This window comes from Notechis scutatus, chromosome 9, assembly GCF_049901735.1.
Source record: "Notechis scutatus isolate UNSWTSFEM ecotype Mainland chromosome 9, rNotScu1.2, whole genome shotgun sequence".
NCBI lineage: Eukaryota > Metazoa > Chordata > Lepidosauria > Squamata > Elapidae > Notechis > Notechis scutatus.
In genome coordinates, this window is record NC_142017.1 from 505,893 (window position 1) to 531,233 (window position 25,341).

At 60.0% G+C, this 25,341-nt stretch overlaps 5 protein-coding genes across 5 annotated transcripts; 1 reads left to right on the forward strand and 4 right to left on the reverse strand.

Moving 5' to 3' along the window:
* Positions 1-182: 182 nt before the first annotated feature.
* SNTB2 (syntrophin beta 2) lies at positions 183-9,102 on the reverse strand. The gene is given in 8 exon segments (XM_026684820.2): positions 183-1,069; positions 1,367-1,551; positions 2,003-2,193; positions 3,019-3,161; positions 3,512-3,722; positions 4,433-4,652; positions 8,576-8,872; positions 8,875-9,102. Coding segments are annotated over 8 exon segments (1,521 nt in total). The 5' UTR covers positions 9,056-9,102; the 3' UTR covers positions 183-976.
* Positions 9,103-9,289: 187 nt separating this feature from the next.
* UTP4 (UTP4 small subunit processome component) lies at positions 9,290-16,210 on the reverse strand. Its single transcript, XM_026684817.2, is given in 17 exon segments — positions 9,290-10,185; positions 10,964-11,065; positions 11,351-11,536; positions 11,959-12,054; positions 12,307-12,413; positions 12,576-12,735; positions 12,822-12,944; positions 13,162-13,226; positions 13,354-13,450; positions 13,576-13,667; positions 13,979-14,150; positions 14,543-14,754; positions 15,110-15,199; positions 15,562-15,646; positions 15,732-15,775; positions 15,778-15,922; positions 16,004-16,210. Coding segments are annotated over 17 exon segments (2,061 nt in total). The 5' UTR covers positions 16,172-16,210; the 3' UTR covers positions 9,290-10,068.
* CHTF8 (chromosome transmission fidelity factor 8) lies at positions 16,186-16,996 on the forward strand. Its single transcript, XM_026684837.2, has 3 exons — positions 16,186-16,277; positions 16,351-16,465; positions 16,557-16,996. The coding sequence occupies exons 1-3, from the start codon at positions 16,255-16,257 to the stop codon at positions 16,773-16,775; spliced, it is 357 nt and encodes a 118-aa protein (XP_026540622.1). The 5' UTR covers positions 16,186-16,254; the 3' UTR covers positions 16,776-16,996.
* Positions 16,847-22,611, reverse strand: HAS3 (hyaluronan synthase 3). The gene is made up of 3 exons (XM_026684819.2): positions 21,661-22,611; positions 21,095-21,196; positions 16,847-20,741 (listed from the first exon to the last, which is right to left on the reverse strand). Exons 1-3 carry the CDS (start codon positions 22,279-22,281, stop codon positions 19,818-19,820), a joined length of 1,647 nt encoding a protein of 548 aa, XP_026540604.2. The 5' UTR covers positions 22,282-22,611; the 3' UTR covers positions 16,847-19,817.
* LOC148129790 (uncharacterized) lies at positions 22,561-24,054 on the reverse strand. The gene is made up of 2 exons (XM_087971337.1): positions 23,772-24,054; positions 22,561-23,741 (listed from the first exon to the last, which is right to left on the reverse strand). The coding sequence occupies exons 1-2, from the start codon at positions 23,923-23,925 to the stop codon at positions 22,660-22,662; spliced, it is 1,236 nt and encodes a 411-aa protein (XP_087827463.1). The 5' UTR covers positions 23,926-24,054; the 3' UTR covers positions 22,561-22,659.
* Between the last annotated feature and the right edge of the window lie 1,287 nt (positions 24,055-25,341).

A 25,341-nucleotide genomic window follows, 5' to 3' on the forward strand; every position in this document is an offset into this window, starting at 1 on the left:
CCGTTCCCTTCCCAACTGATGCCAAGGCCCATTCCAGACCACAGGCACCAGCAGCAAAGGAGGCTGCGACCTCTGGCTCTACTCCTGGGCCCCCATGGCAAGATCCCTGTTCTTTCTGGGCCTGGGGGGAAGGGAGGGCCTATTTTGTGGCTAGTGGCAGCCTCCTTACTGCCACTAGCCACAGTCTGCATTGGCAGGTGCTGAGTGTTTTTTGAAATGCCCCTTAGGAATTGCGGATACATTCACTCAAGCTGGAGGAGGTTCTGCAGAGGAAGATGAGTAATGCAAATTGTGATCCGGGCTTGGCTACTCTAGTGTTAACGGTCAGTGTCAAAATGGGGAAGGAAGCCGGTCAACCTGCTTCAAAGAGCATCTCCCTTTGTAGGAAGGCGGGGGGGCTCTGCATGGCCAGCTGGAGACGCACCAAGAAAGCTACTCGGCTTCCCTGCCCTGGTTTCTCTAACACTGCAAGGAGTCTCTGCAGCCGAGGCTGCTTCGTTCAGGTTCTCAGACGAAGACTTGAATTGGAGGGGGGAACAGAGCGAGAGGGCCTCTCTCCAGACTTTGGGGGCCCTTCTGATTTGGAACCCGGCAGGCAGCATCAGCCCCCAGACTCTCCCAGACCCCCCTCCCATAGCAACAGCAGCAGCAACAGGGCACGACTCGGACTCTGTGGCAAGCCGGGCACCCAAGGGAGGAAGCTTCCTTTCTCTTCCCGGCCACCCCTGAAAGGCACATCTGGCAAGTGGAACAGAACGATGGCTTCACACGGCCCAACCAGAGAATGTCTCCTTCTACGGCTCCCGCCTGCCCTGCCCTGACCAGGCAGAGGGCTTAAGGCCGCAGCCTCCCCAGAGCCCTTCGGGAGGGGAGAGGCGGGGCCGTTCCAAGTCCAGGCAAGGCACTGAGGCTGGCAGGTGGGGCCTTCCCCAAGGCCAGGAACCAGGCGGGGCGGCTGCAGCGGCGGCGGCTGTGGCTAGGCCAGGAGGCCCAGGCGGGTCACTTTGGCCGAGAGGAAGGTGTGCAGGACGAAGACCAGGGGCTTGGGGCAAGAGTGCAGCTCCAGGGCCTGTGGAGGAGAAGGCGGGAGGGAGGGTCACCCCCTGCCGTCTCAAAGGCCAGCATCCACCCTCTCGTTCCACACAAGACTGAAGTGGCCCAGGTGTGGCCAAACCTCTAAGCTCAAGTGGCTTTCTGGTCATGGGTGGCGGCCGTTTTTAATGCACCATTTCTGTGGCCATCTCCTCCTCCCTCAGGGGTGGGAGCAAAAGGCCTCCCGCCTTTATTCTCCAGCGGAATTGCAGGGACTTGCCTAAATCCGCAGCCCCCCCTTGAGGCAGCCGAAGGGTCTCCCCCCACCACTCACCAGTTCCCCCTCTGGCCCGCCAAAGTCCAAGTACAGGTGTCGCACCCCATCGTCAGCAGACATCTTCAGCTTCTCGAAAGGGTACCGGAGGAGGATGCCGGCAGAACCAGCTCCCTTGCTGGACACGGTGAAGCCGTTTTCATAGTGGACCGTGAGCCGGACATCCTGGCTGTTCCAGATGCAGCCTAGGCGAAAGACACAAAGCGGAGCCTCCGTGGTCAGGAGGAGGGGAGGGGAGGGCCACCCTGCGGGACAACCAGACCCAGGCTCGCTTTGCCCGTCTCCAGCTTGGCTCTTCTTGTCCAGGGCTGGACCTTCCCATCTTCTGCCCCTCAAGTCCGGGGGGCTGGTTACTTCAACAGGCGATGCCTGGTCTGCTGGAGAGCCAGGCTGCTCAGCCGGGGGACACGGCCACCTGGAAGGGCAGGTTTTCCCTCCGAGGACACTGGGAGGCCGGGACTCGCTCACCCACCCCACTGTCTGCGCCCATCGTTCCTGCTGACAAGGGCGCCAAAGCTGTGGCTGGTGGGCATCATCTCCCCATCCCGTTGGCTAGACGGGCCCCTGGGCTCCCTCCGGGCGGGGGTTCAGGAGAGGAGGCCCTACCGTCTTCGAGGCTGGGCAGCCAGGCCATACCTACGGAGACCTCCTTGACGAGCTCTGCAGCGGCGTGGCAGCCTTGCACCAGCGTCCTGGTCCAGGTGGAGAGGTCACGATGGGTCTCCACGCGGAAAACGTGCACCTCGATGCCCTGGCGAGAGCCCGACCGTGTGGCAAAGCTAAGGTCTGATCCCAGGCAGGGCGACCTGCAGCCCGAATGCACCAGCCTGGGGTGGGGTGGGGGGCGAAGGAGCAGCAGTTGCAAGCTGGGGGTGGCTTGCTTTGAACAATTAAGCCCCCCACCCCAGAGGGACTGCAGAAACGCTTGGGGGCTCCTTTCCCTCTTGCACAGACGCCTGCACACACCCCCACCGCACCGTCCCCCCCAAAAAATCAGGAAAGAACCCCAGCTGGGAGGGTGGGCAGGCCACAGAGCAGCAGCAGCCCCCCAGCAGGCAAATTACTTTGGGCGGACTTTGGACTCGAGGGAGGCAACCTGGGGGAGTCCCACTGAGTCTCTGCCAGCCCCCCCTCCCTTGGAGCCCCCTGCTAATCCCCTGCAGCAGACACCTGTGGCGGAGCCCCCCGCCCCCCCTGCACAGGGGAAAGTGCCAGTTCCCTCTTGCTCAGGCCAAGTACAAAGGCTGAAGCCAAACCAAAGGGAGGAGCAAACACAGCCCTCTTCTCTCTTGGGGGGGGAGCGGGAGGGGGGGGGGGAAGCAGGCAAGGATACCTAACAAAACTTTTCTGGCTGAATTGGCAGCCCATTGTAGCCCCCCAGCAGCCCTGCTTCGCCTGACGCCCGGCACAGAGGGAAGAGGTGCCAGCGGCTTTTCTGGTTGCAGGAGGCCACTTGGGACTTTCCTGCCTCCGGAACAAAAGTTCCAAAATGAACACGGGGAGAAACTTCCCAGAAGGTGCAGCCAGAGTCAGGCAGGCAGCCCCCACTCCCCTGCCCAGAGGCTGATGGCCGCCAACCCCCAGCACTCATGGGAGGGGCTCACCCCCTCCCCTTCAGGATGGGGGCTGAGCTCTTCTGCGGGTTCCCCCACCTGGTGGCCACCAGTGGGTAGCTGTGGCAGGGGGAGGCCCAGGCGTCCCTCGTCCAGGGCACGGAGTCGAAGAGCAGCAGGTCTTTCTCCGTCACGGCCAAGAGGACCGGCCGCCAATTCTGCCTCCCGCCATCGAGTCTGGCCTGCAGGAAGCCAAGAGAGACGAAGGGGGGGGCTGAGGGGGGGCAGGGCTAGCAAGGGTCCACCTAAAGGGGCCCAAGGCAGGAGGGCCTCCCCTGTGGGAAAGCGGCTTACAGACAAGGATCAGGCGCTAATTCAGAGGGGGACTCCCACACACACATTCACACCCCCCTTTCAGTTACCAGTGGTCAGAGATGCTCCCCCAGCACATGAAAGGTGCTTTTGGGGGGACGACGACGACTATGACTTTCTGGCCAAAGGAAGCCTCCCAGCCGGATCACTTCCCTCCCCTCCCTCTGGCCACCAGCCAGAGAAAAGCGAGCCCTGCGGGGGAACTGGGTGAGGGGCTCACCTGCTCAGCCAGCCAGGCGATCTGCTTGACCTCCTTGCTGCCGCCTGGTGCAGGACTGGCCCCCAGCATGGCATTGAGCTCAGCCAGGACCTGTGGGAGGAGGGCCATGATGTTGGTGTGGATGGCCATGAACCACGAATGCGCCGTGGCCGTGTCTTTGCAGCGAAGAACCAGGGTGTTCCGGCTGTCGGGCGAGTGAAGTTCAATCAGCCTACAGAGAGAAGGCAGAGCTGCTGAGGGGGGGGGGGCTCCACCTCTGATGCTCTGGGTCCCCTTTGGCCCCCCAGCTCTTCTCAGGAGACGAGTGTGGCCCCCTCCCTCAATGGCAGAAGTACCACCTGTACAGAAGGACACACATCTCTCCTTCAGGGCCTGGCCAAAGGCGGCTTAGAAGGGCCCCGCTGACCCAAGAGAGGGCTGGGCTGCTTTGGGGGCTGACAGGGGGCTCCCCATCGCAATTCTGCCCCATTCCCCAGCCCTGCCCCCTTGAGCTGAGTGGGCATCAGCCACTCCTGCCCTCTGCCACCCAAAACAGCCTTTGGCACAAGGGTTGCTTAGCAGGAGGACTCCCCCGAGGCAATGCCACAGCTGCCAGGGTTGGCCAGGGCCTTTCCGTGCAAGCGGCAGGCCTGGGTGCAGGTGGCACAACACACCTGGGCCCGTGTCTGGAGCGTGTGCTGCCTCTGCAAAGCCAGACCCTCCATTCCAGAGCCACAAAACGTCTTCTGGATGGGGGGGTGGGGGGCAGAAAGACATCGGATTTTGGTCCCCTGGCCCTCCCCCGAGAGAGACTGCAGGGCTGCAACCTTGAAGGGACCGGGGGGCTTCCTAGCTGCAGCCTGGAAGTCAGCCCAGGGTGTCCTCATGCAAGGTGACCACTGCTGCCCGGCCACGTCTCCTGCTTGCCCCCCTCCCCCTCACCTGTTCTCCAGGTCCGGCATGCTCAGGTTCCTGGCAGCGTAGCACATCTTCAAGGGGATGACTTTGCGGTCCTGGGGGTGGCTCTGGCGCTTGGGGGAGCACGACTCCTCGCTGAGGCTGAGGCTGAGGCTGGGCGACTGTGGAAACGCCCCGTCCCACGGCAGGTCGGACACCAGTGACGGCTTCTTGATGTACGGAGTGGCCTCCCGCACGTACTTCACTAAGAGCAGGCGGAGAAGGGGGGGGCTGAGCGTTTCCCAAGAGCCCCATGGAGTGGCTCCCCTCGATGGGCTGAACCCGGGGAGGTCGGTTGGGCAGAAAGCAGCCCCATGGCACCCCCGGACTCGCCTTAAAGACCCCAAACCCTCCTCCGCCCCCCAGGGAGCCGCCTGCCAAAGGAAGGGCAGGCTCGGAGCAAGATGGACTCTTGCAAGGCGGATTCCGCTTGGCTTTCTGCTTAATGCTGCTCTCCCCCCCCCCAGGCAATCCTCTGCTCTCTCCCTGCAGCTACTCCCAGGCCGAGCGGCCATTTCACCACCACAATCCCGATGGGGACCCGTCACGATGCTCAGCGCAAAAGCAACTGGGAGTGGGCGAGACTTCCGGGTGTCCCCCTGAAAAGCAGAGGAAGGGTCTCCCACAGCTCTGCCCAAGAGCCCAGCTCTCCATTTCTGAGCTGCTCAATGCTGCCCACCCAGCCAGGCAGTGGCGGCGGCGGCAGCAGCAGCAAAGCGGTGTGGGGCAGCCCCCTACCTGCCTGGCAAGGAGAGCAGCCCCGCCCAAGGTGCTGGTTCAGGGATCAGCTCTGAGAGGATTAGTGCAGCCAGGCCTCTAATCCAGCTCCACTAGGGACCGTTGGCAGCCGGAGACCTTGGCTCCAGCAAGGAAAAGCTGCAGGGAAGTTCTACCTGTCCCCGGGGCTTAGAGGCCGTTTCTGGGCCAGTCACCGCCAGCACTAGAGGCAGCCTTTGCTCTGGTTGCAAATGGCTCACAATCTGGTTAGCCCTCGTTATGTCTGCTTGCTTGTGTCAATGAGCTCTTGGTCAGAAGCCATGCAAAGAGACAAGGGCAAAAGGAGAGGGCAAATCTGGATCAATGATCTGTCGACAGTTGATAATCGTGAGCCCCTGCTTGCGAAGGAGAAGCCTGCCTGGCAGTCACAAAAACCTCCGGCACGTGCTAAAAGCCTGAAGAAAACTCTCAAAATCCCACCAATCTTCCAGCCTTTAGGAAGATCAGCTGGGGGAACGGCAGTCCTAGAGTGGTGAAGAAGAAGTAACTGCTAGACAAACACGAGCCAGCTCCACTTTTCAGCAGAAAATAAAGTCTTAATGACTGACCTAAGCAAATCCTTCTTCTGCTGGGCTGCTCTTCCCAGAACGCTCCTTGGGGTCTCCTGATGAGCACCGAGCCAAGTTATGTGCAGCAGAGAGGAAGCAGCTGGCATGGGGGCACCAGGAAAGGGCATCCGGTGCCAGCCACTTGCTTTCTCAGGCACCTCCGGTTGAAGCAGGGCCAGGGGAAATGCCGTCTCCGTTTCCCCATGCAAATCCCTGGCTCCATTCCTCGGATCCGCTTGCCGTCCTGGGCTGGCAGTCGATACCCAGACATAGTGCAGCCCTAAAAGGCAGGGAGCCAACCTTAACTCTCCTGAGCAGCCCTGCCAGGCACAGGGGCCTCAGAGGGGGCTCTGAGGCAGTGGCAGGTTCCAAAGAGAAGGGAACATAGAAAATATAGGAGCCTGTTTCTCTCTGGAAGGACCAAAAGGCTCACCCTACATTAAGACCGCCCCCCCCCAAGTCACCAATGAGGCAAGAACAGGGCAGGTGTTTACAGCTGTTTCCCAACCGGGACAGCTGCAGGAATGGCAGCAGGCTATTAGCTGCCTGAGCCTGGTCCGCAGGGCGCACCCTTAACAGGGCCGGTGGCAGAGGGGGGCCACCTGCGCATCCTTGCTGGCCTCGCGCCCAGCCTGTCCAGTGGGGCTCCTGGCCTGTGCAGAGCGGGGCTGGGGGGGTCAGAGCTTCACACACAGCTGCCTCAGTGGTCCAGAGGGAGCCTTCCAGCCAAGCAGCTGGGCCCTTTGGGGAGGGAAGAGCACCGCCTTCCCGGGTCAGACTCAGTCCAGCCTCTCTGCAGACCCCGGGGCTCCAAGAGGGCCCAGGGGGAAGGGGGGCAAAGGGAGCAGCATTCCTTCTGCGGCGACCAGTGGAAAAGGCCCCTCCTAGGAGGCTGGCTCAGTAGAAAGAGCTCCACAGCTGGCTACCAGATGTGCACTCTCCAGTATCCCCGCCCATAAAGCTCCCCTACCCTCCTATGCCCAACAGCCTTCGCTCCTCTCCAGCCAGCTCCAAGGAGCAGCAGCCAGCCGAGGACTCAAGTGCTGGGAAGAATAAATCGGAGCCGGTGGCCGCCTTTGCCAAGTGCAAAAGTGTTTTATTCAGCACCCGTCCCCCACCAAAAAACAACCACCTTGGGCTGAAAGGCAAAGGAGTCAGGAGGGGCTGAAAGAATCCTGTGGAAGAACGGAAACGTTTAGGCCTCTCAAGAAATCTCATGTGGGGGCCAGGTTGGCTGCCCACGAGGAGCCAAGGCAAGCTCAACCGGACAGAGACGCCATTGGAAAAGGCCCAGAGGGTGGTCTGGGGGCCTCGGGCAGCTTCACCGCCCTTACAGTAACCTTTTCAGCTGCAAAGCCTCCGAATGCCACCCAAAGTGTTGGACTTTTGAGAAAGACCTTCACTTGATACAACAGGAACGCTTCTGCAAGAGGCCAAGGCGGCCTCAAGAGGTCACTCTATTCGCCCCATGAAGACTGAGCCCAGCTGGCCGCAGCCCCCATTATTCTCCAGAGGGGCTGCAGCCGAGGAAGAGCCGCTGCTCAGAGAAAGGGAAGTTTTCACAACCCTTTGCATTTTGCATAGGGGAGGAGAGGAAATGCACAGTGCCCCCCCCACCTGAAGAAACACGCCCTGCTCCCAGTCCACAGCTGCCTTTCAGCTGCAAAGAGCACCAGGGCAGGAGACCCTGCAGCCCCCAGAGGGCAAAGGAGGGAAGCCGGAGGGAGGGAGGGAGGCAGGAGCAGCCACCACAAGGCCCCCCCCCCATCGCTCTTCTCACCACCCTCCCTTAAGGGGGTGCCGCGTTTCCATACGTTTTCCTACCCAGAGACATTTACAGTGCATAAGAACTAGGAGAACAAAAAGGTGAGCCAAAGTGGCCCTTGGGGGCATCCTGAGCAGAGTCCCCCAGCCGTGAGTGCACCAAGTGGGGAGACTTGGGGAAGCCTGGCCAACTGAGGGGCCAGTGTGCAGGAGGGCCCCCTCAAAGGTCAGCAAAGGGCAGCCTTCTACCTCCGGTCAGGGCAGTGAAGGTCAGTCCCCCTCAAGAGTTGGGGCTGCCCTTTAAGGTCCCCTCAACTACAACCACTGCAAGGGGCGATTGGCATCGGGCCCCCAAGATCAGCCTCCCTTTCCTTTCTCTGCTGCCCTGATGGGGGCGGGGGGGGGGCACTTCTTATGCAAAGGAGGGGGGGAAAGGCAGGCTGGGTTCCAACAGGAGGAGCAGCAGCCCAGGGAAACGCTGCTGGGGTCACTTCCGACCAGGGTCCCCCTGGACACCCAAGCTTGCCTTTGCCTGGTCCTGGGTTGCGAGTTACAGCAGGAAGCCCAGCCTCCCCTGCAGCTCCGCTCACGGGGCCCACAAAAGGCCCATCGAGGCCAAGAGGAGAGCGAGGCCCCGCGCCAGCATTGCCTCCCCCGGCCAAAGAACGAAGAAGAGCCGGGAAGCGGCAGGTGTGCCGGGCAGCAGCCCCACCAACCCCGTGCCCAGGTGACCCGCCAGCCCCCCGCCCTCGGCCGCCCTCCCCACCGGACAAAGCAGCGGGGCCCCCTGGCTGCCTCCTGCCCCGCCGGAGCCGAGCCCCCGGGCCAGGGCTGCCCGATGCGCCCGCTGACCTTCATCAGGTCCCCGGCTCCGCAGCCCCGGCCGGGCGAGCTCCTCGGGTTTCTTCGGGGGCCGGAAGGCCGGCCAGAGGCGCTCGGGAGGCGCTGCCCCCGCCGGCTCCCCCAAGACCCCCCCGGCTGCTCCCGGGGGGCGTCGCCGGAGGAGCCGCCGCCGCCGCCGCCGCCCAACCGCGCTTACCTTCCAGCAGGACCTCCCGGCCGGCCCGCTTGAGCGCCTGCACGGCCTGGTCGTGGGTGGCGTCGCGGAGGTCCAGGCCGTTGACGGCCAGGATGGCGTCGCCCAGGTGCAGCGCCCCGCAGCGCTCGGCCGCCAGGCCCGGGAAGATGCGCGAGATGAGCACCGGCATGCGGTTCTCGCGCCCGCCCTTGATGCTGATGCCCAGCCCGCCCGCCTCCGCCTTCACCACCCGCACGCGCCGCACCCCGGCCGGGGGGCCCGGCGCCGAGCCCCGCGGCGGGGAGGGCGGCGAGGGGGCTCCGGCGGCCCGCTCGGGGAGGCGGCGGGCGAGGCGGCGCCGTTGGGCAGCCCGTTGCGCGGCTCCGGCTCGGAGCTCAGCGCCAGCGCCTCCCCGCTCAGCTCGGCCAGCGCCCGCACCCAGCGCTCCCGCAGCAGCACCTCCACCAGCCCGGCCTTGCGGGCGCGCGTCCACACCGCCATGCCCGCCGCCCAGACGCCGCCAGTGGGCGGCCGGGCGGGGCCTCTTGCAGGCGCGGGGGGAGGAAGAGGGGGCTGGCCCCGCCCGCCGGTTCGTGCCGAGGGCAGCGTGTCACGTGGGCCCGCCGCCGCCCCCCCCTCAGGCGCACCAGCAACTTGGAAACGTTTTGCAAACATACCAGGATTCCAGCTGTTAACCCCCAAAAGGACCCCCTCGATTAAGTGCGCAAGCGAGCCTTGAGCTGCTGGAAGGGTCTTTATTGAAACATGAGCAAACCTTTCCTGCCCCAGAGAGGGAGTTTCCTTTGGCTGCACTGGGCACAGCAGCCTTTCCTACCCAAAGCGGGAGCCACCCTGTGCTTTGCCCGCCCAACATGGGCCTGCGGGAGGGAGGAGACCGGGAGGGAGGGGCTGCCAACACTGGCCAGCAGGCCAAGAGGGACACACGACCTTCAGGCTCCACTGAACAGCAACAGCGAACAGGCTGTTCACTTCCTTCTCTCCCTCTGCAAATGCAGGGACACACACACACACACAAAGTCTTCCTGGAGAAACACAAAACAAAGCAGGTCAAGGCAGCTGCTGACTTTGCTCTTCTGGTTTGATGGGGCGGAAATCAGGGTTCCTGGTCTGCCTGCCTGGGCAGGCAGAGCCAAGGGGTCCCAGGGCGGCCCTGAAGGAAGTCTGCTGGCCCCTTGGCTGCCGGCCACAGGCTTCTCCCAGAGACGATGCGGCTGCTCCTTTCTGGCCAAGGGATGAGCCCCGACACACCGTGCAGAAAACAGGAAGTAACTCTTTGCAATTCTTCACCAGGAAGGTTCAGAGAAAAGCAGCAGCCAAGGCTGGACCAAGTCCCGAGTGAGGAGGCCCATGGCGGTCCTGGCTCCCAGGCACAAGAGGTTAACTACTACGAGGGGTGCCTCTCTTTCCCAGCTTCTGACGGGAGGGGCACCGGGAGCCCCTCAATGAAGCACGGCCTCTGCAAAGATCCTCGGAGGTCCCTGCAGGGCAGCACGTTAGGTCCCAAACTTCTTCTGATAGACGGGTGGTGGCAACTGGGCTTTGATGTCCATCAGCGGCCGCTCCATCACCACCAAAGAGTTGTCATCCAGGAAATCCACAAAGAGCAGAGGCTGTTTTGGGGGGGGGGGAGAGGGCAGGGGAGAGAAACAAGCAGTCAAGTTAGTAGGGGCTTTGCTGGCACAGGTGACTTCCTGAAGGGCACCTAACTTGGCCCTTTACCATGCAAGCCTGGTAGGGACAAGAATGCTACCGTGTTGAATTCCCCGGGGTGGCAGCCACAAGGGTACTTGCTCCCATTTCAGAGCACCGTGCCACCTTGGGACACGCACGCACAGCAACCCAGGAGCCACCAGCTCTCTGCTTCCCACGGGAGCCAAGCCAAAGAAAAGCTCACCATCCAGCCTGCAGCTGCCCAAGAGCAGCGGCCCTTTGCTTCCCCCTCTCAGGCCAGGGCGGGAGGGGAATTATGGGTCCCTCCCCACTTGAGTTACCAGAACACCTCCGTGTGACACAGGCCCCGTCCCTTGCAGCGGCCTGGTCTACTGCTGAAGGAAACTCTGCTATGTTCAGGCTTTTCCATAAGACGTGACTCCTTGGCTCAGGCACAGGAGGGCAGCCTCCCTCCTGCTCGACTAATGGGCCAAGGGCTCCTCAGCTGGGGCTTCAGCAGTTGGCATAACGCCCCTCGCCCAGACTGTCCAAAATACTCCTAAACCGTTGCTGTCCCTGGAGCCTCTTTGGCAAACCAATTTCTTGCAAACACTTACTGGACCCACCGATCTTGGTTAATCCAAGGGCCCAACTCCTGCCCAGCAGGGGCTGCTTGCCCAGCCCCACATGAAAGGCCTTCCTTCCTGCCTTAAGAGAGCTCATTGCCCCAAGACCCACCTGGAACTTCTTGCAGACCTTGAAGGCACGGCCACGACCACGCTGGATCGTTTTCACGTGTGGCTCCAGCTTCTTTGAGGCCGCAGCATCCTCATGCAGTGGCTGGAGGAGCAAATGCAGCCATCAGGAGGGGCTGTCACTGTCCGAGCTAAAGGCAGGTTTTGCTGGATGGGTCTCAGTGGCCTGGTTCACCCTTTGTGCTGAGCCCTAACCAGACTGGCCTGGCTGAACTGCCAGGTGCCCCCCACACCCAGCTGGCCTGGACAGGGACCAGCAGCCCAGGAGGCAGGAGGACTGGGCACAAGCGGTGCTTTCCCACCTGACCCAGCCGGTGGGGGGAGGGCAAGTGGTGTGGGCCACTTGTGATCCCTCCCTCCGTCCACTCACCAGCGACATGTCCAGGATGCAGAACATGTACGTGTCGTGCAGCAAGACATGCGAGGAGTGCCCGGGGCGGAAGGTAATGTGGGTGATGGGTGTGTCTCGCTCCAGCCAATCCTTGTGCAGGCCCAGCTGTTGCAGCTTCCGGCTCCAGGGCGTGTAGCCTCCCTCCTGGATGCTGAACTCAAACAGCTGGAAGCAGGAAAGCCAGCAGGGTGGGCGTGACCGACCCCCCTCCCGTTCTGAAGCCAGATCGCTCCCATCCCAGCACGAAAACCGCCTCCCTCCCTGGTGCTGCAATCACGGCAACCGAATTTCCTCTGGCAAAAGAGGCGGTTTGCAGGGCAGGTCTCATAACGGCAGCTAATTCCAGCGGGAACAAGGCGTTCGTCTCTAACTAGGATCGATGATGGTGACTGGCCTGCTGACTCCCCAAGGGACCCCCCCCCCTCCTTCCTGGCTCCAAGAGCAGCAGTTACAGCCGAAGTCTGCACGAAGGACGGGTGTGCAAAGCCAAGACCGTCCTCAACTGGCCAGGCCTGGGGCAGTTCTTGGAGGCAGACCTTTGTGCGTGGCAACTCTGCTTTGCCAATCTAGGGAAGGGCAGCCCTTACCTGCTGATCCGAATGCGCCACGATGAGGTTATTGGTCAGCGGATGGATTGCCATTGCGGTCACTGGGCACTCGTAGGCTGGCACAGAGCAGTGAAGCTGGGGGAGGAAGTTGCAGCGGCATAAGAGAGTGAGCCTGCCTCGGCCTTCCCCGCTTGTAGAACTGGCTTCTCCATCAGAGGCTCCTGGACTCATCGGGGGCTGAGCCAATTCTCTGCCCCGCAAAGCCAACCCGAGGACTTTGGCAGAGCAAACCAAGTGCCCACCGCTGGCCGCAAGAACCAGACCAGGAAAGAGATGGAGGAAGCAGCAGCTCTGATCTCTGGCTGCCACGTTCGCAGCTGGGCTCACCTTGGTGTTTTCCAAGTTATAGATGCAGATTTCCCGGTCTCCACCTGCTGCACACAACCACCTGCCATCCGCACTCACTGCCAGCTGATGCACTGCTTCCAACCTCTCTGCAGGAAGACACAGACGCGGAGCAGTTTTTCAGATGTCCTCCAGCTGCAGAGGCCAGCTAACCGCTGCCTGCCTTTCTAATCTGGGAGCATTTGCAGAAAACATTTGGTGATTCCTGCAAGGATTTTCAATATGCCTAATCTAAAGCAAACCGCTGTTACCTGAATTTGGACGAAGCGTGTATAGATGCCTGCAGATCCCTGACTGCGAGAGCGAAAGCACATGCACGCAGCCCCGATCCGATGCCAGGAAGAGCCTGGTGGCGTCGCCAGAAAAAAGGAGGCTGTGGGCTGAGCCGTTCAGCCTGGGGGTCTTGCGAACCTTGGGGAAAGCAAACCAGGATTGATGCAACCGGCTGGGCGCTCCAGAGAGCCCGGAACATTTCACGCCATGGAGATCTCACTCACTCGGTTGATGGAAACGTGGTCACCGGCGAGCTGAACCCGATGCAGGAAGAACCTGCTAGTTGTGGAGTAGGCAATCCAGCCGCCACACGGGGAGAGGCAGCTGGAGCGGATGTGCTCGGGGCCCTTCAATGAAGCAAGAGGACCAATCATAGTGCAGCTGACTCAGCAACGGGTGGGATTCTCCAGACCCAGCCAAGTCAAGGTGCCACACAGGTCTGTCAAGGGCCATTTCTAAGGCACCCGTTCCCCTTCTTTCTCTCAGCGGAGAAGGATGGAAATGCCAAGCGGGGGCTGGACAGATCTGCCCCAGTCGCAGGGGTAGGAAGTCACGGCTTCTCACCTTGGCCTTCAGCTGGAGCAGGTTCTGGGGGGGGCAGGACACTGGCAGGACCTCACCAGGCCTTCCTGCAACAAGAAACAAGGTGACATGGCAACGCAGACCTGCTGCGACTGCCAAAGAGGGCAGCTGGGAAGGCAGGCTGCGCTATTGCCCTGCCCATCCTCTGCACGTTGAAGCCGTGCGCATCCTCACCGAAGACGTTGGTGGTGCCAAGTCGCCAGAGCTCCAGGTGCTGGGGGTACTGGAAGAGGAGGAGCCGGGCTGTCCTGGCACAGGAGACGAGGCGCCTCTGCGGGAAGAGAAAAGCCACCTGAAGCACCAGTGAGAGAGACAGCTGGCCACACCACTGCAGGATCCCTCCGTCCTCTTCAGGAGCAGCCCGGCCCAGCCGGAGGGAGCAGCCCCTATACTCACGTGGGGGAAGGTGATTGTTCGGAGGGCAGCATCATAGGACTTGGAGTCCACCTTCTCCATCAGGGGTCGGATCACAAGTTGCCCATCCAGCCCTGCCAGAGGAGGACGGCACCTGGCTCATGCAACCTGGCTAGCGAGGGCATTTCCCCAAAGCACTTTCTGGCCTCTGGCTTATCATTATCTCAGCCAAGATGCGCAGGCTTCTTGAACAAATCACGGCTCAGTGCAATGGGCAAAGTCCTCCCAGCCGCCCAAATGCCACCGGACCAGGGGAAAGAGCCAGGAACGCAACGGGTCTCACCTACCTGGCTGTCTCCCTTGGGGATCGGGGGGGGAGGGGGGGAGCATACCCGTGCCTATCTTCTGATGAGTTACAACCTAGAAGTTGGGCGCCCTACTGTACCTCCAGAGATGAAGGCTGTGGCGGTGTGAGCCACCGTCCGCACATCGTGAGTGTGATGCCGAAAGGGTCTGGTCCGCACCCACTCGCACTCAGAGCTGCCCAGCTTCACTGGTAGCAGTTGGAACTGATACACCGTCCCCTCTGACGTGCCAACCACCATACTGTCTTCTGCCTGGAGAAAACCGATCAATACCAGGGGGTGAGAACCGGATGCCGTGAGGCTCTGTTCCCTCTTATTCCCCCCGTCAGATGCCTCCTGCTGAAGGAGGCGGTGGCTCAACCCCAGCTAGCCCTTGGATTCCTCCTGCTCCTTGTACACGAAATGCCCATGAATTCCTTCCCAGAAAGGAGCGACCCACAGGGAGCGCTAGTCTGGTTGGGTGGGAAGCTGACCCCGCCAGCTCCACACAGTGAGGCTTGAGGAATCTGGGTTTTGGCAGCTGGTTTGGCCAACTGCATAAGGAAAGAATGTGGATAAATATTCAAGTCTCTGATAAAAATGCTCCTTCCAATCCTTTTTAACAGGATTTACAAAACTGCCCACCTCTTGCAACTCTCACCCACCTCAGCCACGGCCACAGAAAGCACCGCAGCTTTGCTGACGGGGTGCTTGGAGAGCAGAGTGCCCATCGCCGAATCCCAGAACTGCACTTTTCCAGCCGAATCCACGCTGACCACGGTGCCATCAGAAAGGAAGGCCAGGCCCCACACCAGGCATTTCTGGCTGGAGGGGCCTTGCAGACGCCTTTCTACCAGGATCCGCTGGCTGGTGTGCCCTAAGAAACGTGCACGTGGGGTGTTCAAGTGCGGTGGGGAGAAACCGTTGCTCAAAGAAAGCCACAGAAAACTCCTCTACCATACTAGCCTCTTTGCTTACCTGGGGTCCCTGACGGACTCCGTCATCTTCTTTTAGAACACCTATAGAAATTGAACCCAGGGCCTTTTGCACCCCGAGACCAGAACAGGCTCCAATGACTAAGGCACTGCCACTGCCTCTGCCGGGTGTAATGAAGCAATCAGGAGCACCAGCCCTCACCGCCAGAGTGGCTCAAAGAGTCCTTTGGCAGCCCAGGCAGGTCCCTCTCAGATGCTGTTTTTTTGCTCTTGGTCCAGACCAGCTGCACAACTTACCAGATTCGAGGTCAAAGATGTAAATGCAGTCGATGGAGCCAGCTGCGATCTTGGTCCCAGAAGGATGCCAGGATAGAGAGAGGATGCGCTCTGTGAGAGAGGGGGGGAGGGTTTCAGCCCCAGGGGCTGGAACCATCCAGGCAATGCTGCTACCCGACCCCCAAACGGAATCCAACTTCCCGCTCTGCACGGTGGAAACAGGTCGATTTTTGACTTTCGGAATCTAACCACAACGTTAGGCAAAGTGTTACAGAATTAAAGCAACACAGAGCCTATTTCAACTCTGTTAACTGTCAACCTAGAGGTTGAAACTAAAAACGCAGAAACTAAAAAGGGCAGCTCTCTACCTTCAGCTCCTTGCACTGAAAGCAAAGCCCACCCCACCCCAACCCCGCCCCTAAGGGGGTCCCCAAAGGCCCCCGCCCGCCCCTTCTGGCCCCGCGACCCCCAACCTTTCTGCCGGTCCAGCTGCCTTTCAAATTGGATTCCATCCGCCCCGACTCGGAAGAGCTTGACGGAGCCGTCCTCGCAGCCCACCTGCCGAGACCAGCCGAGCGTCAGTCGGGGCCCTCGTGGGGCCCCCGCGCGCCTCCCCCGCCCCGAGAGCCCCCGACTCACGCACCGCCAGCCGGGCGCCGGAGGGGTCGGCCGCCATGCTCCAGAGGGGCCCCCGAAGGCGTCGAGCGAGCCCTTCACGCGCAGCCTCTGCAGGTCGTACTCCAGCACCGCCCCGTCGAGCCCGGCGCCGAAGAGCCGCTCGCCCGCCGCCCAGCACAGCGCCTCCGGGGCGCGCGCCTCGTGGCCCGGGATCACCTGCGGGAGACACCGGCCGCGTCAGGGGGCCGGCCGGGCAGCGCCCCCGCGCCCCCTCCCTCCCTCCGCCCGCCCGCCTACCTTCTCCTGGGCGCCGTTGGCCTGCAGGTCGTAGAGCTCCACGGCGCCGTCGAGGCGGGCGGCGGCCAGGCGGCGGTGGGACGGGCGGGCGCCGGGGACGGCCAGGCAGCGGACGCCGGACGGCACGAAGGCGAAGAGCCGCGCTCGGTGCACCTGGAACTCGCCCATGGCCGGCCGGGCTCCACGTGCGGCGCTGCCCCGGAAGCGGAAGCCGCGGAGAGGGGGCGGGGCGGGGCGCTGTGGGCGGGGCGATGGTGCAGCTGGCCGTGCGCCGGTGAGTCCCGGGGACGGCGGGGGACGGCCGGGGGGGGGGGCGGCGCCCCGTCCTGACCGGCTCCGTCTTGCAGGGCGGCCGGAGGGGAGGCGGAGTGGCTGCTGCTGGAGCTGCAGGGGCAGCTGGAGGCGCGCGGCGGAGGCGGCCTGGCCGGGCGGCTGCTGGGCGACCTGCACTTCACCCAGGAGGTCAGCGCGGGGCCCGCGGGGAGGGGGTCGGCGGGGAGGGGGCCCGGGGGTCGTCCGCTGACCCCCGGCCGTCCCGCTCTCCGCCCCTCAGGGAGCGCCGGTGCTGGTCGTGGGCCACCACGTGCTCTACGGGAAGGCGGTGCGGCTGGAGAAGGCCGTGGCCGTCCTGCGCAGGGGAGCCGCCGCCGCCGCCGCCGCCGAGGATCCCCGCGGCCCCGCCGCCTACGAGGTCGCCGCGCTGGTCCGCACCAAGCTGCTCTTCAAGACGCGCCCCAAGCCCATCGTCCCCAGCGCGCCCAAGAAGGCCTGAGGGCCGCGCCGCGCTGCTCTTCGGCCTCCCTGCCTGCCTGCCTCCCTCCGGAGCTTCCTCGCTCTTGTTGGGGCCCCCGTTTCCTTAGCGGGAAAGAACGGAACGGGCTTCTCCGTTTACAAAGCTTTATTATAGTTACAAATAACAAATGTAATAAAAAATGCAAACCTGTTTTTTAAAAAAATGAAAATGTAAGTAAAAATAAATAAGTTTACAAATAACGGTTAAGTGTTCATCTGGTGTTATTAACAAAAGTACAAAAACTTCTGAAACTCCTCAGGAACCCAAAAGAATCCGCCTGCAAAAGGGAGGCAGCTGAAGCTCAGCAGGACTGGAGAATAGCAATAATGCTTAGATTTATATACCACTTTACAGCCCTCCAAGCAGTTTACAGGGTCAGCCTCCCCCCTCCCCCCATACAATCTGGGTCCCCCTTTGGGCCAAATCAACCTTGAACCGTCAGGACAAACTTCTGGCAGTGGGCAGTGACTTAGCCTGCGGAACTGCCTTCTAATCACTGAGCCACCATGGAGGAGCGTGGAGAAGCAAGGAGAAGAGGCAGCCAGTCCAGAAGAAGGAAGCCCAGCCAAAAGAGGTCCGCCCCAACATGCTTTGCCCTTAGCCAGCTTGGGGAGAGAGGGTAGCAGCCTCTGGGCCTAGCTTTTCCTCCCACTGTGGCCTTGAGGCCTGTGCAAAAAGGCAGCATCCGAAGAAACTCCCTGGCCACCTTTGGGGACCAGTGACTGCCCTTCCTCTGCCCTTCCATTCCCAAAATTACCGGTCGGCACACTGGCAAAGCAAGGAATGGCCTGGGCAAAGACAAGCTCAACTTGGCTGCAGAGCTGTTGCTTTGTGGAATGACAGAAAAACCCCGTGAGATCCCAAAGGCTCTTGGGATTTGTACCAAGGAAGGACCTGGCCTGGCAACTTCAGTATTTCAAGCCAACCACACACACAAAAAAAGGCTGTTTGCTTGTTTCGTGCAAAACCCTCAAATTATATATCAGAAGCAAAATATGCAAATCAAACCTGTTTTGAAAAGTATCTAGTTACAGGATAGTAACCGCTGGTTACAGAATGATTTTCTCAACATAAAATGTTCTTTACAAGGCAGGAATATACCTAATTGGAGAAGGGTGTATATAAATACTTTTTTGGTTCAGAAATTAATGCCCGTAGTAGACTATATGAGAGCTGCTGTGATACCCGCTCACCAGTCTCAGCTGCCTCTGAGAAAGAGTTGTGAGGATGAGCCATATAATGGGGCAGAAGCACAAGAGTCCTGTGGAGCACCTGCCCCCCACCCCCATGTGAAGGGGGCTGAGGGGTCTGGATATTGGCTGGGATCAGGAATCCCATTAGCAAGGAAGATGCACAGAACCCAGTCCATACATCTAAATGGCAGCAGATCAGTAAAAGTCATATTAGTGCATTCAACACCAAAATGACAAAACATTTTGTCATTATAACACGTTTTCTCAGGACATGAAACTTAACTTGCATTCTTTTAAATGTGCAGGCCTTATTTACAGCTTATCCATATTTCTGATAAGCTAAAAGTTTAGAACAAAACATTGTCAGAGTTGGAAGGGACCTTGGAGGTCTTCTAGGCCAACCCAAGCAGGAGACCCTAATGGCTGTTTGGTCTCTTAAAAGCTTCCCGTGACAAGCACCCACAACCTCTGAAGGCAGGCTGGGGGTTGGGGGAGGTAAAAAGCGGAGCACAATCTGGCAACAGATGTACAAGGTGGGAAACCCAGAAAAGTCTCCAAATTTTTCTGAGATGGTTTAAAATATTGCTCGAAATGTAGAAACTTGCTTTTCCAAAAAAAGGTGTAAACATGCAAGAATTCTCAGTTTCAGGAATCCTCTTCACTTCAGGACTGAAACTGGGAAAAGCTGCCTTTCCTCTAAACTCCAGCAGGGGGCAGGCAGGATCTGTGCAAGGGAGCGCCTGAGCAAACCTGTGTCCACAGGTTCAGATTCAAACCTGTGCCCACAGGTTAGGGTTGGCAAAGTGGGGAGGGGGAGGCATCATGTCCCCTCTCAGTGGAATGACAGTTTGCAGTAAGAGCTCCCACCTGCTCCAGAACTAGAAGCCCCGTGAGCCCCTTCTTGCTGGAGGAGGGAGGCAAGGGGTACTAAGGGGCGGAGTGCTTTAAGCAGAGACCAGGATGGGAGCCCGTGAAGCACCACTGCTGCCCCACCCCCCCTGCATCCCCCTTGTTCTCCCGGTTGGAAGTAGCACCGTGGGGGAACCTGAAGACTTACGAGGAGGACGAGAGGCGTGGACAGAGGTAGAACGTCCTAGGAGTACCCACAATATTACAACCACACGGTTGCAGGCAGGAACCAACCCTGGCCCAGCTAAACTTCCTTCAATTAGGCGCCATCCATGTGCTTGATAGCATGTAAATGTTGGTGGAAAACCAGGAGTGGCTTTAAGGCAACCGGCTCCTCCAGCTGAGGCCTCTCCCTTTCTGCATTCTGGGAGGCTGGGAAAGCTCCCTTTCCGGTGAGCAGCACTTTCCCCAAAAGGAGCTTTCTTGCCTTCACACACCCCCCCCCAAGCCCCTCCCTTTATTCCTGCAATTAAACAACCGGAAGACACCGTGTCACTTTCCCTACAGACAGAATCGCCAAAGAGGATCTGGGTAGAGCCCCCCCCCAAAAAAAAGGACTCAGCAATGTCTCCCGATGGTGATTCCCCCAAAGTATGGCCTCTGAGAGGCACCCTCTTCACCCACTCAGGAGAAAGTCACCTTGAGCTACTCTGGAAAGCCTTGTTTGCATAGGAGGGCAGGTGAGCTGCTGCGGGAGTCCAGGTGGGTCTTTCCGCCAGGCCCTGGGGAGGTTCTGGAGCCTCCCACCCCCCAGCAAAGTGTTCTGGCTTGCTGAGTTTGCCAGCTGCTTTCAGAGGAGCCCCATGAAATGCTGCCTCAAGCAGGGTGGGGCCAGCCCTTCCCATGCCTCAGCCACACAGGGAAAGGGCTGCTCCATGGAGCTTCTTGCTCCAGCTCCCTCCGTTGTCTTCCGGCAGCATCACACCTCTGCGAAGGCCAGGCTGTACTGCTCCTGCGGCTTGCTGCAGCGCCTGGCCACGATGGCCAGGTAGAGGGTGAGCAGGGCCACCCAATAGCAGGCGTACAAGATGGCCCCTGAGATGAGGAAGACCAGCTCAGTGTCTGTGAAGAGGTCCTGCCGGTAGGCTGTGTACGCCAGCCCGCCCAGCAGCACTGCCACCCAGACCGAGACCGGGATGAGACCCATGAAGTTGACCACAATCCTCTTCCTGCCAGAGGTGCCCCAGCTGGACTTGTTGATGGTGGCGATGGCAAACATCTTGGCTGGCAAGAGGCTGGACATGTAGAGCAAGGAGTAGAGGGACATGAAGATCATCTCTGCATTGCCCCGCAGGAAGCAGGCGTAGATGGCCTTGACGATGCCCACCAGCTGCACCGTCAGGAGGAAAAGGAGGATATTCCAGACACGGCCGCGGTAGAACAGCTGGATGACGGTGGCAATCAGAAAGAACGGGAAGAAACCGGTCACCACCGACTCGTAGGTCATCCAGAGGTGGTGCTTGTGGAACCAGAGCGCGTTGTAGAGCCACTCCCGGAAGTAGGACTTGCTCCAGCGGGTTTGCTGGTTGAGCCAGCGCAGGTAGCGAGTGGGGGTTTCCGTCAGGCACTTGGAGCGCGCCGTGTACTTTGTGTGGTAGCCCAGGCTGAGGACACGGTTGGTGAGGTGCCGGTCGTCCCCAAAGCTGCACTTGCTTCCCAGGAAGGTCTGATTGTACCACTCTTCCAGGAACTGCTGCAGCAGGGAGTTGCGGTACATCCCCAGCGGCCCACTGATGCACTGCACGCACCCAAAGTAGGACTGGCAGGCCCGCTCCACATTGAACGCCATCCAGTACCGCACGCTGCTTAGGAAGGAGATCCACGAATCGTACTTGTTCAGGATCTAGGACAGAAGGAGACGGGTTGGGGCTGCCCTGCTCTGCCCCGTCCTTTCTCCAAACTCAGTTTTCCATGAGATGACCACTCAAACTTTGCACTTATTCCTAGTTTGTTTAATAATTGTTTATTACAGAAATTAGATAGAGTTGCTCATAGCACCAAGCCACAACTTTAGTTTGCAATGGCAGAGTAAAGCATGAATAAACCTGTTGCAGAGTTGCAAAATGTCCAGGATTAAATGGAAGGGCCAGATTCTAAAACAACCCAGAAATCAGGGCTGGGCAGAAAGAGCAGCTTCCTCTCCTGGGAACACCCCCCCCCGCCCCCCCTTGTGCTCCCTGAGCTCTCCTGTCCTACCTGGACATCTCCACCAACACCACCAACATGGGAGTCCTCCTCCAGGATCCGGAGCATCTCCACCGTGCAGGCAGGATCCAGAACGGTGTCCGAGTCACACACCTGCCCAGGAGAAATAGCCACCATGGCCCAAGAGAAGATTGACACCCAAGGAACTCTTCCCCTTTAGCAAGGCTCGAAAAGCCCCCAGGAGACAGTGCAGCAAGGAGAGGCAGCAAAAGGCATGGATGGTGCCTGTCCCATAGAAGAAGGGAGCATGGTTCGACTGGCAAATCCGCCTCACCTGGGGCAGGACATGTGAGTGGAAAAGAAATGCCCCTTCCTAGATATGAGCCCAGCCCCATAGGGGCAGGAAGGGCGCCCCCTGCTGGCAGTCCCTGGCAAGGAGTCCCTTCCACCTGAGAAATGGGGAAAGTGCCCCTTGGCCAGCTCCAATGGGGCCAAGGAGACTTCGCTTTATAACCACATTCACAAGAGCCCTGGCTTCTTCCTCAATGGTTAGGTGCCAGGGTGGCAGAAGGACAGGGAAGAGAAAGAACAGGGAGGCCTTGCATGCTGGCACCCACCTGCACGTAGTCCACCGAGTCCCCCAGGGCCCGGAAGGCGGTGTACATGACCTCCCGCTTTCCACCCCACTTCTGCATGATACAGGAGTGGGTGTGGCTGCGGACCAGGCTCTGGACGTGCTGCGCAGCCTTCCGATGGGCCCCCTCCGTCTCATCCAGCGCTTGAGCGTGGAAGTTGCTGCTCCAGACGTAGCAACTGGTCTGCTCCGAGCCCATCACCTCCTGGAAGATGTCCAGCATGTAGGTGTCCTCCTCTCCATTGCCATCCACCACCATCACCACCTTGAGGCCAGGGAAGGAGATGCGCTGGATGGAGTGCAGGCATTGGCGCAGGTAGTCGGGGTCCTCCTGGTAGGCAGCGATGCAGAGGGCCACCGAGGCTTGCAGCTTCAGGGGTCGCCCCTCCAGGCGCATCTGCCGGTGCTCCAGGAAGGCAAAGAAACTCTGCATGAAGAGGTGGAGGCCCAGGATGGCCCCGTAGAGCCCGAAGGACAGATAGTGCTGCTCCGTGTGGATGAACTGGTAGCCTGTGACATAAGCAGCCAGGATGCCCCCGAGCACCGTCACAGCGAAGAGGGTGGTCCCTGAAACACGCAGGGCTGTGGGGAGGCTCACGGGCATCTGCGGAAGGAGGGGGAGAGGCCCGCTTACAGAGCTGGTAGTACCTCTAGCCCAAGCCCCACCCGCGCACCTCGCTTCAGGCAAGAACGCGCACCGGCACCGCTGCTCCTTCCCAGCCCCCCAGGAGGCCTGGAGCTGGTTTTGCCTTCCTCCCAGACTGGCCCTTCCTCTGGGTGGCGGGCAGGGGGAGAGAGGGGCGCCTGCCCAGTGCTGCTCCCGAGACCCGTCGGGGCCCCGGACACCTGGAGCAGCGGCGCCGCGCACAAACCCGTTCAGCCCAGAGACGGGGAGGAGAGCAGGACAAGTCAGCGCTGCCCGCTCCGAGCTGCCTCAGGCCCGGACAGGGCAAGGAGGCAGGGCGGCGGCCACTGCCCTTTCCTACTCTACTCCGCTCCCAGGGAGCCCGACGGAGCAGCCGCTGAGGCGACCCGGTGCAAATGGGGACGGCCGGGCGGTTTCAACACGTCTGCCCGCTCGCTTTTCTCCGGTCCGCGCTGCCCTTCCCTCCCGCCGCCGCCGCCTCCAGCAGCAGCGACAGGTCTTTCCTCGTCGCCTATCCCGCCATGCAGCCCGGATACGGTGCCAGTCGCCTCTTCCTAAACCTTGCCCGGAATCGCTCGAGGAAAGAGATGCGTCGCCGTCCGACGTGCCAAGGAGCAGCAGGCCACCGTGGAGCATGTGCAGAGCGCGCGCTCCCCCCTCCCGCCCAAAGTGCAAGCAGGGTCCGGGCTGGGGATCCCCCCGCCCTTCTGGTCGGGCGACCCACCGTGCCGTGGCGTTCTCTCTCGGACTCCGAGCAACGCAGCGTTTTAAAGCGCCCGACCTGGGAGGCTCGAGCCCCGCCCCGCCCCGCCCCGCCCGGGGGGAAGCCCCCTCCCAGGCCAAGGGGAGGGGCGACAGCGTGACCTGCCTCTCTCTGCAGGTGCTCTCGCCCACCGTCCCGCCCCTCCCGCGGGTCCAGCAGGGGCTGCCACGGGCGCGCTTTCCGTGGGAAAAAGATTTGGGCAGCGCAAGAGGGACGCAACTGCGGAGATGCGGGGCGAGAGGACGGTCCCGGCAGCCAGGACTAAGGAAGGGCGGTGGCAGCGGCGGTGGCAGCGGAATTGCCGCCGGCGCTGCCCGAGAAGGAGAGCACTGGGCAGGGGGAAGAAACCGGTCCCCGCAGATCGGCTCCGAAGGCCTCTCCCCGCCAGACTTAGAGCGGCTCTTGGGCAAATCCCAACTGAGCGATCTGTTGACCCAGAGAGACCCCCGCTCGAGATACGGATGAGAGGCGCCACCAAGGACGCGCAATTCTCCAGCAAAGGGCGAGAAAGCCGTGACCGGCACTCGGTTTCCAGTGATGGCAGGGGGTGGGGACCCAAGGCTGCCGAATCTCTCGGGTGGTCCTGCTGTGCTGGTTTGAAGGTGCACTTGGCACCGCTGGCCATATTTGGCCCCTTCAGACTTAGACCAACCAGCTGCCCTTACGGGTTCACACCAAACTCCACAGACCGCATACATCTCTTTCTCTCCGCCCCTCCCCCCACAGCTTTCCACCAGGGCTGGGACAGAGCTAAAGTCCAGGAAGATGCCAAGAGGCCCGTTCCCAATTGGGCGATTCCTCTTCAAGGTGCTGCTTTTTGAGTGGGACCTGCAGTCCATGCAGCCTCGTTCCTGAGGCTTTGGGCTCAGATGGGCCCTGCTGGGTTAAAAGAAGCACTTTTGGACAAAGCAGCATTTATCCCACAAAGCAGGAACAGTTAATTGCACACAAGGCTGTTTCTTAACTGGATCTTGTTCTTGCTTGCCTGTCACCTGCACGCACAAACACACACATCCCGTTCACACCCCTTGCCTTCAGATGTAGCAGAAATAACCGTGGAGATTAATTTCATATGATAAATTTAGCACAAAGGTCTACCAACTGCAGAAGTTTCCCAGGAAATCACAATGCCCGTAAAATTACCGTTGAAAGATCTGCATCAAGAATAGAGTTCAAAATCCAGTCGGGCAAATTTATTGTTATATTGTGTTTCCTTCTCCCTGTCTTCCTTTTGCTCTTTGCACAAAAATGAATTTAAGCCAATTCCTTGCTTTGATCTGCTCAAGGCAAAGAATTGGCCCAAAGACTCCTTGGCCGAGGTAGATAAGCTTCTCCTGAGAGGATTTACCAGATCCTCCAACCTGGGGCTCTTTTAGACATCCTTCTTTCTCCCCAAATGGTAAGCTTGCACACCTGGAAGGTAAGTGGTGGTGGGGGGAGGTCAAGTCCTGCTCACTTTATAATCAAGCCCTGGGTTCAAATTCCTCCTGTGTCCTAATCTCACACAAACCGTGCACAAATTGCTCCTCTTGCAGAATGAGATTCCTTGTAAGGAAGAGAACGGTTTGCCCAGATTCAGTTTGGCTGGTCCCCCTTGGCTTCCCTTGGGCCAGAGAGCATCTCTTGCCTGCACAGCAGAGCAGCCTTCCAATAAGGTGGCAGGGTCTCCTTCTGAGACCAAACAAACTGGAGAAACCCTGACACCCCTCAGCTGCAAGGCGCTGCTGCGTTTAATGAGGTGCCAGCAAAGAAGAGAAACAAGCAGATTGATGCCAGAGGAGGAAATGCAGAAAGTTTAACCCTGAAGGAAACAGTACAAGAATGCAGAGGAGGGGTTGGTTACTTGGTTTGGCACCAATAGCCGGAATTAGGTCTCACTAGGCGATGGCTGCTCCTTATTGGTTATAAGTCCCTTTTTAGATGCACGTTTATGGAGAGAAGAGGCACCGTCCAGCCTTGAGGGGCCTCAGACAACAGAATGTGAGATGAAGAACCCACAATGTTTCCCACAGAATCTGGAGATTTAATGCCCTTCCTTTCTTAAGCATAAGAACCCTGCAGATAATTACTGGAATTAAGTTGATGAGCTCAATGTTCTTCCCAACAGAGCCTCCAGTACTTCTGGGCCTTGCACAAGGTGTGTGTGTGTGTGTGTGCTGGAACTTCTCTCCCTTTCCTAACAATCACACCTCAGAAATTCGGAGCCTCCCCCTCTTGTTGCCAAAAGACTCTGAGGCCCGATTCACATTTCCTGG